The sequence below is a fragment of the Callithrix jacchus genome, chromosome 5 (genome assembly GCF_049354715.1).
Source record: "Callithrix jacchus isolate 240 chromosome 5, calJac240_pri, whole genome shotgun sequence".
NCBI lineage: Eukaryota > Metazoa > Chordata > Mammalia > Primates > Cebidae > Callithrix > Callithrix jacchus.
The window spans coordinates 123,190,500-123,204,199 of record NC_133506.1 but is presented as its reverse complement, the minus strand read 5'-3'; the positions used below and the strand labels follow the sequence as shown (position 1 = coordinate 123,204,199).

The 13,700-nt window shown below is 36.0% G+C and overlaps 1 protein-coding gene across 35 annotated transcripts in view; it reads right to left on the bottom strand.

Moving 5' to 3' along the window:
- CEP112 (centrosomal protein 112) overlaps positions 1-13,700 on the bottom strand; it is a 705,692-nt gene that overhangs the window by 575,958 nt on the left and 116,034 nt on the right. For all 35 annotated transcript variants that reach the window (XR_008481664.2, XR_008481665.2, XR_008481666.2 and 32 more), the window contains 2 exons: positions 3,613-3,699; positions 108-207 (listed from right to left, as the gene is read on the bottom strand). Coding sequence is in view for 32 of the 35 variants with exons in the window: in XM_054256393.2 (XP_054112368.1) it covers positions 108-207; positions 3,613-3,699 (187 nt within the window). In the remaining 3 variants the exon portion in view is untranslated. The remainder of the gene's footprint in view (positions 1-107; positions 208-3,612; positions 3,700-13,700) is intronic.

Genomic DNA, 13,700 nt, shown 5'->3' with positions numbered 1-13,700 from the left:
CGTTCCTATCTCATACTATAAAATGTCAGAAATCAAATTTTATTCTCCACATCACTAGTAATAAAATGGAAACATAATTACGGATATATGTAACAATGCAACATCACCTTTCTTTTCAAGCTTTCTAATAGTCTCTTCAGTTTCATGTTGCTTACTCCTGTATAAAGTTTTCAGTTCTTCTATTTCATTATTCTTTCTTTCTAAAATCTGCAAATAAATTTAAAATGTTTTAGTATATTGTATCACTTTATGTATAGGACATTTAAAAAATCCTGACATATTTAATTTCAATACATAAATAGAAAAAGTGATTGATTGCAACAAATATGACTACACTGTGAAATTTATGTATATATACACATAAAGTAGTATCTGTTATCCAGTTTTACTTTCTGCTGTTTCAGTTAGATGTGTGTGTGTTTTTGTCCATATCCATGTTAATAATTCTAGCCTAGTCAGAAGTTCACATTTTGCTCTTGCATCAGCTAGGAGATAGAATCTGTATGATCTGCCACACTTGGAAGCTTCCAAGTTGTCTGGAATCGTGTTAATTTCCTCCTTTTGACTAGTGAATATTGCCACAAATTGGAATTGTAGTGATTTAAGTGGCTTTTTAAATTGATTCTCAAATGCCAGTGTTTTATAAATTAGGTAGAAGTGCTTTGTCCTGAAAAGGAATTAGGGATTCTTTCTTTGAGATTAGTGTAAAAATGGGTGAAATTTTATGTGTCTAATGTTTCTCTACACATATTTTTCTTATACTTATGGTATCTAATGTTGTTCATCTGCTAGCAAATTCCAGCGGATAATAAGTGAATGGTGAATTAGTAGGTATATATTAATAGAAACCATAAAGAACCAATCATATAACTTTTCAATGAGCACAATATTTTTGTAAGTCTATCTCAGCTCATCTCATAAATTGTTTCCCCCAAAACTGTAAAAATTATATCATAGTACATTAAGAAAATTATCAAATATATAAAAATGATTATCTGAAAGAAATATGTTATATTTGAGATTTTCATATAACAATATCTTAAGGAAAGTATATAAATAAAAATTTAGGTGATTCCCAAAAATACAATTCAGAAATTAAACTGTCATAGAGTGGCAGAAAGAAGTCATCAGAACCTTGCCATGTTGGGATAGTATAATTCATCATATTGCACTGGGATAGAACATTCTTCAGCTGAGCATGTACCTGGATACCCCCACAGGTGCCCTTCTATCCTCAGAGTGCAGAGTAACAACAATTCCCAGATACATGAGGAGATGACATGTAATTGGCCTCCTTCATATCTAGCTCTGATATTGTGAATCAGAAAAATCAGCTCAAAATATGTCAAAAATTGCATTAAAATCTATTGTTAATTTATGTTTTAAATATAATCTTCTTTTTTTTTTTTTTTTTTGGAGACAAAGTCTTGCTCTGTTGCCAGGCTAGAGTGCAGTGGCACAATCTCGGCTCACTGCAACCTCCACCTCCCGGGTTCAAGTGATTCTTCTGCCTCAGCCTCCCAAGTAGCTGGGACTACAGGCACATGCCACCATGCCCAACTTATATTTGTATTTTTAGTAGAGACGGGGTTTCATCATGTTGGCCAGGATGGTCTCCATCTCTTGAACTCATGATCCGCCCACCTTGGCCTCCCAAAGTGCTGGGATTACAGGTGTGAGGCACCATGTCCAGCCAAATATAATTATTTAATAAAATTTAATTGTGATCTTATACTTTAAAATACATCTATACTCACAAAGACTACAGAAATAACCAAAATGTAAAAAAGAGAGCAAGTAAGAGAAAACACTAATCAAGGGGAAAAAGAAGTATCTCCTTTTCTTATGGTTTGGGTATATTTCCCATACACCCAAACGTCAGCTTAACCCAAAAAAGAAAGAAAGAAAAAAAAAAAGAACCAGGCATAGTAGCACACACCTGTAGTAAGAGGCTTAAGGATCACTTGAACCCAATAATTCAAGGCTGAAGTGAGCCATGATCATGCCTGTGAATAGCCACTGTCCTCCTCCAGCTTGGGCAACATAGCAAAACCCCGTCTCTGGATAAGGAAAGAAAGTTACTCGCCAGTGTCTAGCCAACTTTTTCTTAGTGTTTTCATTACTGGCCTTTACTTTACCTTTCCTTGTTTTATTCACATAAGAAATGGATCAAGTTTGACCTAATATCCATAAAGAAGCAAAAAAGAAAAAGAATGTATGCTAACAGGTAAAACACCCTACATTTTATACCTCACCAATTCCTGATGCTTAGAAAGTGCCAGACAAGGAATAAATGGATGAATATACTTTTCAAATCTAGCATAAAGTCAAGGATTTTATTTATATTTTACCTGGCACTGCAAACTAGTTGCACTGTCTTCTGCAAATGAATTTCAGGATTTAAAAGGAAATTTCTGGAAATATTTTTTATTAAATATGTTACTTAGACTAAATGTTTGTAACAGACATACCAAGAAGCCTATTTCAAATTCCATCACCATAATTTTTTCTATCTTATACATCAAGAGATTCTATTTCAATTGGACATGTTATATTGAAATTATTTTACTGACTCTCTAACATACTTACGATAGAGAACTATTATCTAAACAAATTAAACCAAAGTAAAACTCTAGTAAGAGCAAAAAAAAAATATTTGCCTGCAATACCTGAATGAGTGAGAGGAAACTGAAAAAAGAGAATTCAGGTTTTTTTCTCTTTCTAACATCCAATCAGTGGTTCATTCCTTATTACTTTGAAGGATGAGCCAAATATATATTTGATGAAATATTAATATATATATTAAGCTTTTAAGAAAGCTTGGATACATGATGCTTAACTACTGCAACTACCTGCCTCTGTCTCTAGTACTCAGTTTTAGGAAGCAGAATCATAGGCTTAGCTTTGAAACAATAAATGCAAAGTTTCCATTTGGATCAACCTTCATGAATTTCAAAGAAACACATACACACATTATTATCACTAAATGTTTTAATCACTACTAAAATATAGTGCCAATCCAAATTCCATGTAGAATAACCATAATTAATGATTTTTGCCGTGCCAGCTAAGAAAAAAATTAAATTTTATTTGAAAATACAGCCTGAAAGATTAGAAAGCATCAAACCCAATGAGCTACTTAAAAATAAGCCTTTATTGTCAGTGCCAGCATTAAAATGCATGCGGTCTATATAGAAGTAAGTCCAAGAGTTCTTTTTTAAATTAAAAAGGAAATTTATTACCAGAAAACTGAAAGAATATTAGAATAAAACAAATTCTAATATTTACCATTGATGTCTTATTTCAACTTTCATGAAAGTTAATGACAGAATACAGATAAAAGGCTATAAGAAGGTCAGCCTAAATGCAATAGTTAAAGAACTACAAGGTAATGTAAACATAAGGTTTTAAATAAACACATTTGTTTGACTAATAAAGTTAAAAAAATCAACTTTTGTTGAGATATTACTTTAGCATATTCCATTTATAACAGAATGTCATAAAGTACATAAATAAGTGGATGGATGGATGAGTAACTGGATGGATCATCATAAGACCTAGAGTATTTTTAATATTCAATATAACTAAAAGAACAACAGATATCTATCCTACCTTCTGAACATCAGCATCATGTTTCTGTTGTAGTCTAAGCTTTTCTTCATGAAATTTAGCTTCCATCATTTTTGTTTTCATGTCCAACTTCAAGAAAAATATTTGAAAAGTGTTATTAATTTACTTTTCCCTTTAGCAAAAAATACACAATTAAATTAAAATAATTTCCTATAAAAAGACAGTTATCATTTTCCATTTTGACCTTGTAGTCACAGATTCTAGCAATCACATTACATATACCAACATGTTTATTACAGTTCTCCAATTACTTGCAAACTAGTTAAAGGTCTTTAAAATAAATTTCACCTGGTAAGCAAAACTGACAATACTAAGTACAGATTCACTAGTCTCAGACTCTCTCCTGCACAAAAAAAAAAAAGGCATTTTAAAGTGTTATTTCCTTTTACATTTAAATCCACAGTATTTTACTCTTTATTATTTTTCATTTCAGTAAGTCTCTTCCAACCTTTTTTTTATTTGATCACATCTATGTGCTCATTTAAAAATACTCGAAAATTAACCTCTTCGTTTTTACAGAAAGGAGGCTAGATGATCTAATTCCATGCAAAGATCATTCACAGAAGCATTTTTGGGGACTACTAAAAGGGAACAAAACCCAAAAAACAATATGACAAAGCTAGCCAGGTCTAGGAGACATGACTCACTGCCACATCTTTCCATAACACCTTCTAGAGAACATGTCACACCCTCAGCTTCTGAGGATAAGCCCAAAATACCATGTGAGTGTGCTACCATAATCCCAACTCGACACCTCTAACCGGCCCCACCTCCAATATTTATTGACCAAGTTAGGAATAAATACCTGACACATGCTTAAGCAACCCATTAGCTAGCAAACAATCATTCAGATTCTCTCTCAAGCATCTAAACTAACACACCAAGTTAGCTACTTTGTGGAGCAAACCCAAGTTTTGAAGTGTAGCAACCAAGAGAAAGCAGATGAACTCAATATATAGGAAAAAGTAGAGCAAACACACAAATAAAGTAAAGATTAGAAACCACAGAGCATCTGAAACATGAAGGAAGTAAACTCAGGCTCCAATAGTCTCAATGACACTAGCATTAGTTGAACTCAAAAGGATTTTTGTGTCTCTTTTTATTTTAGGTAACTTGATGGATCTCTGTTCTTAAAACAAAGATATTTATCTAAATTCCATTCTTCTTGCTATAAGTTTTTGCCTTGGCATAATATTAAACTTAAAGAAAAGTTGCAATAATAGCACAAGGAACTCCCATATACCATTTACCCAGATTCACCAATTGTTTATACTTTGCCCTCTACGCTTTCTCTACATATATATATATATATATATATATATATATATATATATATGTATATGTATATTACTTCCTCAATCATTTGTAAATTAGAAGTGTCATGACTCTTTAGCCCTAAAAACTTCAATATATATTTCCTTAGAACAAGAACACTGTCTTTAATAACCACAGCACAGTTATCAAACTGAGGAAATGTACTATTAACATGATGATATTATCTAATGCACAGTTTATACTCAACTTTTACAAATTATCACAGTAATGTCATTTATAGTGATTATTTTTCACAATCCAGGATCCAATCCAGAATCACACACTGCTTTTAGCTGTCACATCAACTATTTATTTCTTCTTTCACTGTTGTTTAGTGACCTTGACATTTTTGAAGAGTACACACAGTTATTAAATGTCTCTCCATTTGGATTTGTCTGATGTTTCCTCATGACTAGATTCATAAGATTTTGGCAAGAATGACACTAAAGTGATACTGTGTCCTTTTTCATTGTGTCATATTAGAAGGAGGCTAGTTTGTCCCAATATCTCCAATGTACACTTAGTAACTTGGTTAAGATAGTAAGCACCAAGTTACTGTAAGGGTAATACTACAAAGAAAGTTTCTCCACTGCCATCCTTTTAAAAAGTTAAGAGTATCTCCTCTCTGGAAACTTTTACCTTGATGCCATAGAATAACTCTGTATTTCCACCCTGTACTCTAGTGTAGAAATCCTAGATGTATTATGTACAACTAGGGCATGATGCCTGATAAAATATCAGGATTAGAATATAGAAATAATCTCACTACTATAGTACATAAAGAAAATATAAGGACACAGATTTAGATATACATGCAGATCTAAATAAAGATATGTACATATGTGTTTCATCTATATAGACTGAAATTGAAAAACATTTCTAATTAGTTTGACATCCAAGGAACCGTGACTTCAAAAAACATTTGTTTTTTTTTTCTGTGATCAGAATATACATTGTCAATTTCAAATTTAAGATATAAAAATTAGGCTTGCAGATCTACTTCAGGCTATAATGAACTAGGGGTACCAAACTAACCTCCCACTGTTTACCATAAAATGGGATAAAATACATTCTCAAGTATTAGACAACAGGCAATGCAGTACTGTGATCCTTATGAATTGAAGCCCATGATAGTCCCAGCTTTCAGCCTGGGTACAACAACTAGAGTCTATGAAGAGCACCACAGGCCTACTAAGCTGAGAAGGCAGAGGTCAGAGTTCAGAGCAGTTAAAGAAGCTAGAATCTTAAAGGCAGGGCATGAGACAGGTATGTGCTGTCCAACAGATTTCCCTGTCACTCCTCAACCACAAGCTGATGGCTGGGATGTGCATGCCCCGGGTGAATAACAAAATATCACGGCTACAAAGTAGAAAATACAACAGCTGCTACAGATTAAAGTGCTGGGAGGCACCAAAGACGCTGCCCAGCCAGAGTGGTGACAGCTTCCTAACAACCTGCAAATACCTGGGAATTCAGCTGAAACAACATAAAGGCCACACCTTACGACTACTCTAAACCCACCTGACAAGGACTGAAAGCAAGCCTCAGAGAGACAGTTTGTAAGATAGGGCCCAGGGTGTTGGATAATATCTTTGGCTCTCTATGTATTTGCCTTAACAGAATGTAAAAAGCAATTCCACACAACTTAAAGCTAATTGACTAGGAATTGAACAGTCTATAAGAACAACAACAACACAAAAACATACTATAGAGAAATATAACAGAATCCAGAGTCTCTACAAGGTATCACCCACAGGTCCTTTATCTAGAAAGTAATAAAGATGCACCAAAAAATAAATAAAGAAAAGGAAAAAATTTTATCCATAGGCCCGAAAAGCAATATAAATAAATTTAATAAGGCTCAAGATGACCCTACTTCAGCACACAAGAGTTTAAAGAAGTTCATATAAATGAAGAGCTAAAGGAAAAGAAGAAGCTCTTTAGTTCTTCCATATAGAAGAACTAAAGGAAAACATGCTAAAATATTAAAGGAAAATATTATTTTAATGAGAGAACAGATATCTCTGCAGAGAAATTGAAATTATAAAAAGAAAACAAATGAAAATTACAGAATTGAAAAGCGCAATAATTCAAAGGAACAAAAATTCACTAGATGAGCATACCAGATTAGTGAGAGCAGAAAAATGAGTCTATAAATTAGATGACAGAACAACAGAAATTCTCTGAGAGAAAAAAAGATTGAAGAATTTATTTTTAAAAATTAATAACACTTCAGAAAACTGTGAAACAAAATCCAAGAGTCTAATATACATGTAATTGGAGTTGCTATACAAGCAAGTAAGAATAGGGAAAGAACATATAAAGAAATAATGGCCAAAAATTTCCTGTTTGATAAAACATAAAAATACTGACTTAGAGACAAGATGCTCAATGAACTCTATGCAAGGTAAATGCAAGAAAACAACACCAAGAAACATCACAAACTGTTGAAAACTAAAATTAAAGAGAAAAATCTTGGCCAGGCACAGTAGCTCATGCCTGTAATCAGCGCTTTGGGAGGCTGAGTTCAGGAGACTGAGACCATCCTGCCCAACATGGTGAAACACTGTTTCTACTAAAAATACAAAAATTAGAAAACTGGCTAGCCATGTGCAGAAAGCAGAAACTTCCTGACACCTTACACTAAAATTAACTCCAGATGGATTAAAGACTTAAACATAAGACCTGGCACCATAAAAACCCTAGAAGGAAATCTAGGCAAAACCATCCAGGACATAGGAGTAGGCAAGGACTTCATGAACAAAACACCAAAAGCATTGGCAACAAAAGCCAAAATAGACAAATGGGACCTAATGAAACTCCACAGCTTCTGCACGGCAAAAGAAACAGTAACTAGAGTGGATCGGCAACCAACAGAATGGGAAAAAATTTTCGCAGTCTACCCATCTGACAAAGGGCTGATATCCAGAATTTACAAAGAACTCAAACAGATTTATAGGAAAAAAACAAACAAGCCCATTCAAAAATGGGCAAAGGATATGAACAGATACTTTATGAAAGAAGACATATACGAGCCCAACAATCATATGAAAAAATGCTCATCATCACTGGTCATCAGAGAGATGCAAATCAAAACCACATTGAGATACCATCTCACGCCAGTTAGAATGGCGATCATTAAAAAATCTGGAGACAACAGATGCTGGAGAGGATGTGGAGAAAAAGGAACACTTTTTCACTGTTGGTGGGAGTGTAAATTAGTTCAACCATTGTGGAAGACAGTGTGGCGATTCCTCAAGGCCTTAGAAATAGAAATTCCATTTGACCCAGCAATCCCATTACTGGGTATATATCCAAAAGACTATAAATCGTTCTACTATAAGGACACATGTACACGAATGTTCATTGCAGCACTGTTTACAATAGCAAAGACCTGGAATCAACCCAAATGCCCATTGATAATAGACTGGATTGGAAAAATGTGGCACATATACACCATGGAATATTATGCAGCAATCAGAAATGATGAGTTCGTGTCGTTTGTAGGGACATGGATGAATCTGGAGAACATCATCCTCAGCAAACTGACACAAGAACAGAAAATGAAACACCGCATATCCTCACTCATAGGTGGGTGATGAAAAATGAGAACACATGGACACAGAAAGGGGAGTACTAAAACACTGGGGTCTATTGGGGGGAAAAGGGGAGGGCCAGTGGGAGGGAGAGGTGGGGAGGGATAGCCTGGGGAGAAATGCCAAATGTGGGTGAAGGGGAGAAGAAAAGCAAAGCACACTGCCATGTGTGTACCTACGCAACTGTCTTGCATGCTCTGCTCATGTACCCCAAAACCTAAAATCCAATAAAAAATTAAAAAAAAAAAAATACAAAAATTAGCTGGACATCGTAGCAGGTGCCTGTAATTCCAGCTACTTGGGAGGCTGAAGCAGGAGAATTGCTTGAAACAGGGAGTCAGAGGTTGCAGTGAGCTAAGATAACTCCACTGTACTTGAGCGTGGCGACAGAGTGAAAATCTATGTCAAAAAAGAAAAATTTTAAAAAGAGACAGAGAAATCTTAAAAGCAGCCAGAGGAAAAGAGGCATTACATTCAGAGAAACAACAAGCTCCCCAGCAGAAACAATAGAAAGCAGAGGACAAAGGAATAACATCTTAGTAGTGCTAAAAGGAAAATTCAGATAAAATATGACATAACTTATCAGTAGAACTGCATTAAAACACATACTAGGTATTCTTAAAGAAGAAAACTTAGAAACTCAGAAATGAAGGAATGTACCAGAAATAGTATGGAAGCTGAGAAATATAAAAGCCATTTTTATCTTCCCACAATTCCCCAAATCATAACTATTTAAAGACAATACAACAACTTGGAAAGTTAGGTTTCATAAGGCATTTAGAACTATGATAATAGCACAGGGTTAAATTAGATTACACTGTTTTAAAGTTATTAGATTTATGAGGTAGAAATTAGAAAATGGGAAAAGTCCCATGTGAGCAATACAATACTGACACTAAAAATATACCTTGATAAAGTAAGGATGCATAATTTTAGCCCAAAAACAACCAATAATAAAAAAGCATATAAAGGGAAAATATAGCCAAGAAGTCAATAGAAAATTTAAATGGGATACAAAAAAATACTAAAAATTAGGCAAGAAAGGAGACACAGAGTAGTGAAAAATAAAAAAAAAGGTGCCAATGAAAACAAATACAAAGAAGGTAGATTAAACCTAACCATACTGATCAATAACTACATTAAATTTAAAGGGACTAAATACTTCAATTAAAAGAGACTGTTTAAAAAACAAACAATGGGCTCTTGAATGGGGATAATTATGGCAGACAGGAGGCAGGAGGACTAGACTGCAGTGCCTACTCGGAGGGACAAAGCAATGTGCGGAGGCTCGCATCGTGAATTTTAGCTCCAGAATGATGGCAAGAAAGAACCAGAAATCCGGAGAGGACCCCTAGACACTCTGAAGGAGAGGACTGCTCCTGCAGGACCTGGGAGACACCTCAAATACTGCGAGTTCCCAAAATGAGGGAGTGGGAAAAAGATACCCTCCACTCCCGAACACACACCCCCACTGGGGAAACTGAAGGTCTAGTTTGCAGGAGAAGTTTCTGGCCTTGCCTGGAACTGAGTCAATTTAGAGAGCTGAGCAAAATATAGGGGTAGAGGAAACACTGGGAAAGGCCCTGGGAGCTCACTGGGTCCCCACACAGGTCATTCCTGCCTGGTACTACAGGGACCTTTTGGGAGGGCAGATAGATGCGTAGGGGGAAATGCCACAGAAAGAAGGAAGTCTCCAGCACAAAAATAGAACAGGAACCCACCAAAGCTAAGAACCCTCACAGAGTCCATTTCACCCCCATGCCACCTCTACCAGAATAGGTGCTGGTATCCATGGCTGAGAGACCCATAGATGGTTCACAACACAGGACTCTGTACAGACAACCCCGAGTCCCAGCCCAGAGCCAGGTAGACTCTCTGGGTGGCTGGCCCCAGAAGAGAGATAACAATCACTGCATTTTGGCTCACAGGAAGACACATCCACAGGTAAAGGAGGAGACTTTTACATCAAGAGAATACCCCATGGGACAAAAGAATCTGAACAACAACCTTCAGCCCTAGACCTTCCCTTGGACAGTCTACCAAAATGAGAAGGAACCAGAAAACCAACTCTGGTAATATGACAAAACAAGGCTCTTTTAACACTCCCCAAAAAAATCACATTAGCTAACCAGCAATGGATCCAAACCAAGAAAAAATCCCTGATTTATCTGAATAATAATTCAGGAGGTTAGTTTTGAAGCTAATTAGGTAGGTACCAGAGAAAGGCAAAGCTCAATGCACAGAAATCCAAAATAAAGAACAATACAAGAAGTGAAGGGAGAAATATCCAAGGAAATAGCATAAAGAAAAAACCATCAAAACTCAGGAAACATTGGACATACTTATAGAAATGCAAAACATTCTGGAAAGTCTCAGCAATATAACTGAACAAAAAGAAGAAAGAAATTCAGAGCTCGAAAACAAGGTGTTCGGATTAACCCAATCCAACAAAGAAAAAAAAAAACAATAAGAAAATATGAACAGAGGCTTCAAGAAGACTGGGATTATGTTAAATGACCAAACGTAAGAATAATATCATTATTCCTGAGGAAGAAGGGCAATCCAAAACTTTGGAAAACATATTTGGGGGAATAATCAAGAAAAACTTCTCTGGTCTTGCTAGAGACCTAGACATCCAAATACAAGAAGTACAAAGAACACCTGGGAAATCAATTGCAAAAAGATCAAGGGAGAACGATCCAAGATGGCTGATTGCTAACAGCTCGGGATTGCAGCTCCCAGTGAAAGCACAGAGAACGAGAGGACACCACACTTTCAGACAAATTTTGGTCACTCACAGAGCAGAAGATTCCCAGTGGAGAAACCACACGGGTTGCCAGCGCGACTCTTGTGGCCAGCGCAGCGGTTTTGCCGGCACCTCGGCGCAGCAGCTCTTTGTGCAGAGTAAACGGGACTGGTTCCCCTTCTGACTGAGGTTTGGAGCTCCAGGAAGGCAGAGTTGCCAATTATGGACTCAAGAAGGAAGCCAGACTGGAGATTCCTGGGCAGAAAAGCACCATCAGTCTTAACACCGCTGTTTCGGCCGGCGCAGTGGGTTGCTTATATTTTGGCCCTGGGAATTAACAACTTGGACGTCCACTCAGAGACCTAATTTGGAAGTTGGTAATTACAAAGACAACAGGTGGATACATTTACAATGATGGGAAGAAACCAGCGTAGAAAGGCTGAGAATACTCAAAATCAGAAGGCCTCTCCCTCTAAAGAGGATCACAGTTCCTCATCAACAAGGGAACAAGGCTTGATGGAGAACGAGCTCATCCCAGTAACAGAATCAGGCTTCAGAAGATGGATAATAAGAAACTTCTGTGAGTTAAAAGAACATGTTGTAGCCCAATGTAAAGAAACTAAGAACTTTGAAAAAAAGGTTTGATGAAATCCTAATGAGAATAGAGAACTTAGAGAGGAATATAAGTGAATTAATGGAACTGAAGAATACAATACAGGAACTCCGAGAAGTATGCATAGGTTTAAACACTTGAATTGTTCAAGCACAAGAAAGGATATCAGAGGTCGAAGTCCAACTTAATGAAATAAAACAAGGAGACAAGATTAGAGATAAAAGGATAAAAAGGAATGAGCAAAGCCTCCAAGAAATGTGGGAATATGTGAAAAGACCAAATTTACATTTGATAGTGTACCTGAATGCGACGGAGAGAATAAATCCAAGCTGGAAAATATTCTTCAGGATATTATTCAGGAAAATTTTCCTAAACTAGCAAAGTAGGACAATATTCAACCCCAGGTAATACAGAGAACACCACAAAGATATTCTTCAAGAAGAGCAACCCCAAGGCACATAATCGTTAGATTCACCAGGGTTGAAATGAAGGAGAAATTTCTAAGGGCAGCCAGAGAGAAAGGTCAGGTTACCCACAAAGGGAAGCCTATCAGACTTACAGCAGATCTCTCAGCAGAAACTCTACAAGCCAGAAGAGAGTGGGGGCCAATATTCAACATCCTTAAAGAACAGAACTTTCAGTTCAGAATTTCATATCCAGCCAAACTAAGCTTCACAACTGAAGGAAAAATAAAATCTTTTATGAACAAGCAAGTACTCAGAGATTTTATTACCACCAGGCCTGCTTTACAAGAGCTTCTGAAAGAAGCATTACACATAGAAAGAAACAACCAGTATTAGCCTTTCTAAAGATATACCAAAAAGTAAAGAGCACCAACATAAAGAAGAATTTACATCAACAAATGGATAAAACAGCCAGTTAACATCAAATGGCAGTAATCCTAAATTTAAATCTACTAAATCCCCCAATCAAAAGATACAGCCAAAACCTAACGGTATGCTACATCCAGACCCATTTCACATGCAAGGATACACAAAGACTCCAAACAAAGGGATGGAGAAAGATTTACCAACCAAATGGAGAGCAAAAATAAATAAATAAATAAATAAATAAATAAGAAGCAGGAGCTGCAATTCTTGCATCTGATAAAATAAATTTTAAAGCAACAAAGATATAGTGGTAAAAGGATCAATGCAACAACAAGAGCTAACGATCCTAACACCCAGATACATAGAGACTTAGACTCAATTAGACTTAGACTCAATTAATTAGAAAATTAATAAGGATATCCAGGACTCGAACTCAGAACTGGAACAAGTAAACTTAATAAATATTTATAGAGCTCTCCACTTTAAATACACAAAATATACATTCTTGTCAATACCACATCGCACCTACTCATAGGTTTAAATGAAATATTGATTGGCCATTATTAATACCCATTTTTCTTAGAATAAAGCAATATTTCCATTCTCTCTCCCTCTTTTTCTTCCTCCCTCTTCCTCTCCTTCACTCCTTTTTTTTCTTTCCTTCTCTCAAAAAATGAAAAAAAAAAAGATCAACACCTAGGCACCTTGCCATCAGGTTGCAGATTCTGGATATTAGTCCTTTATCAGGTACACAGATTGTGAAGATTTCTCCCACTCTGTGGGTTGTCTGTTTACTCTGCTGACTGTTTCCTATTACATGCAAAAGCTGTTCCTTATAACATGTGACTGTTCCTTATAACATGCAAAAGCTCTTTAAGTCCCAACTATTTATCTTTGTTTTCATTGCATTTGCTTTTGGGTTCTTGGTCATGAAATCCTGCCTAAGCCAATGTCTACAAGGGGTTTTCCAA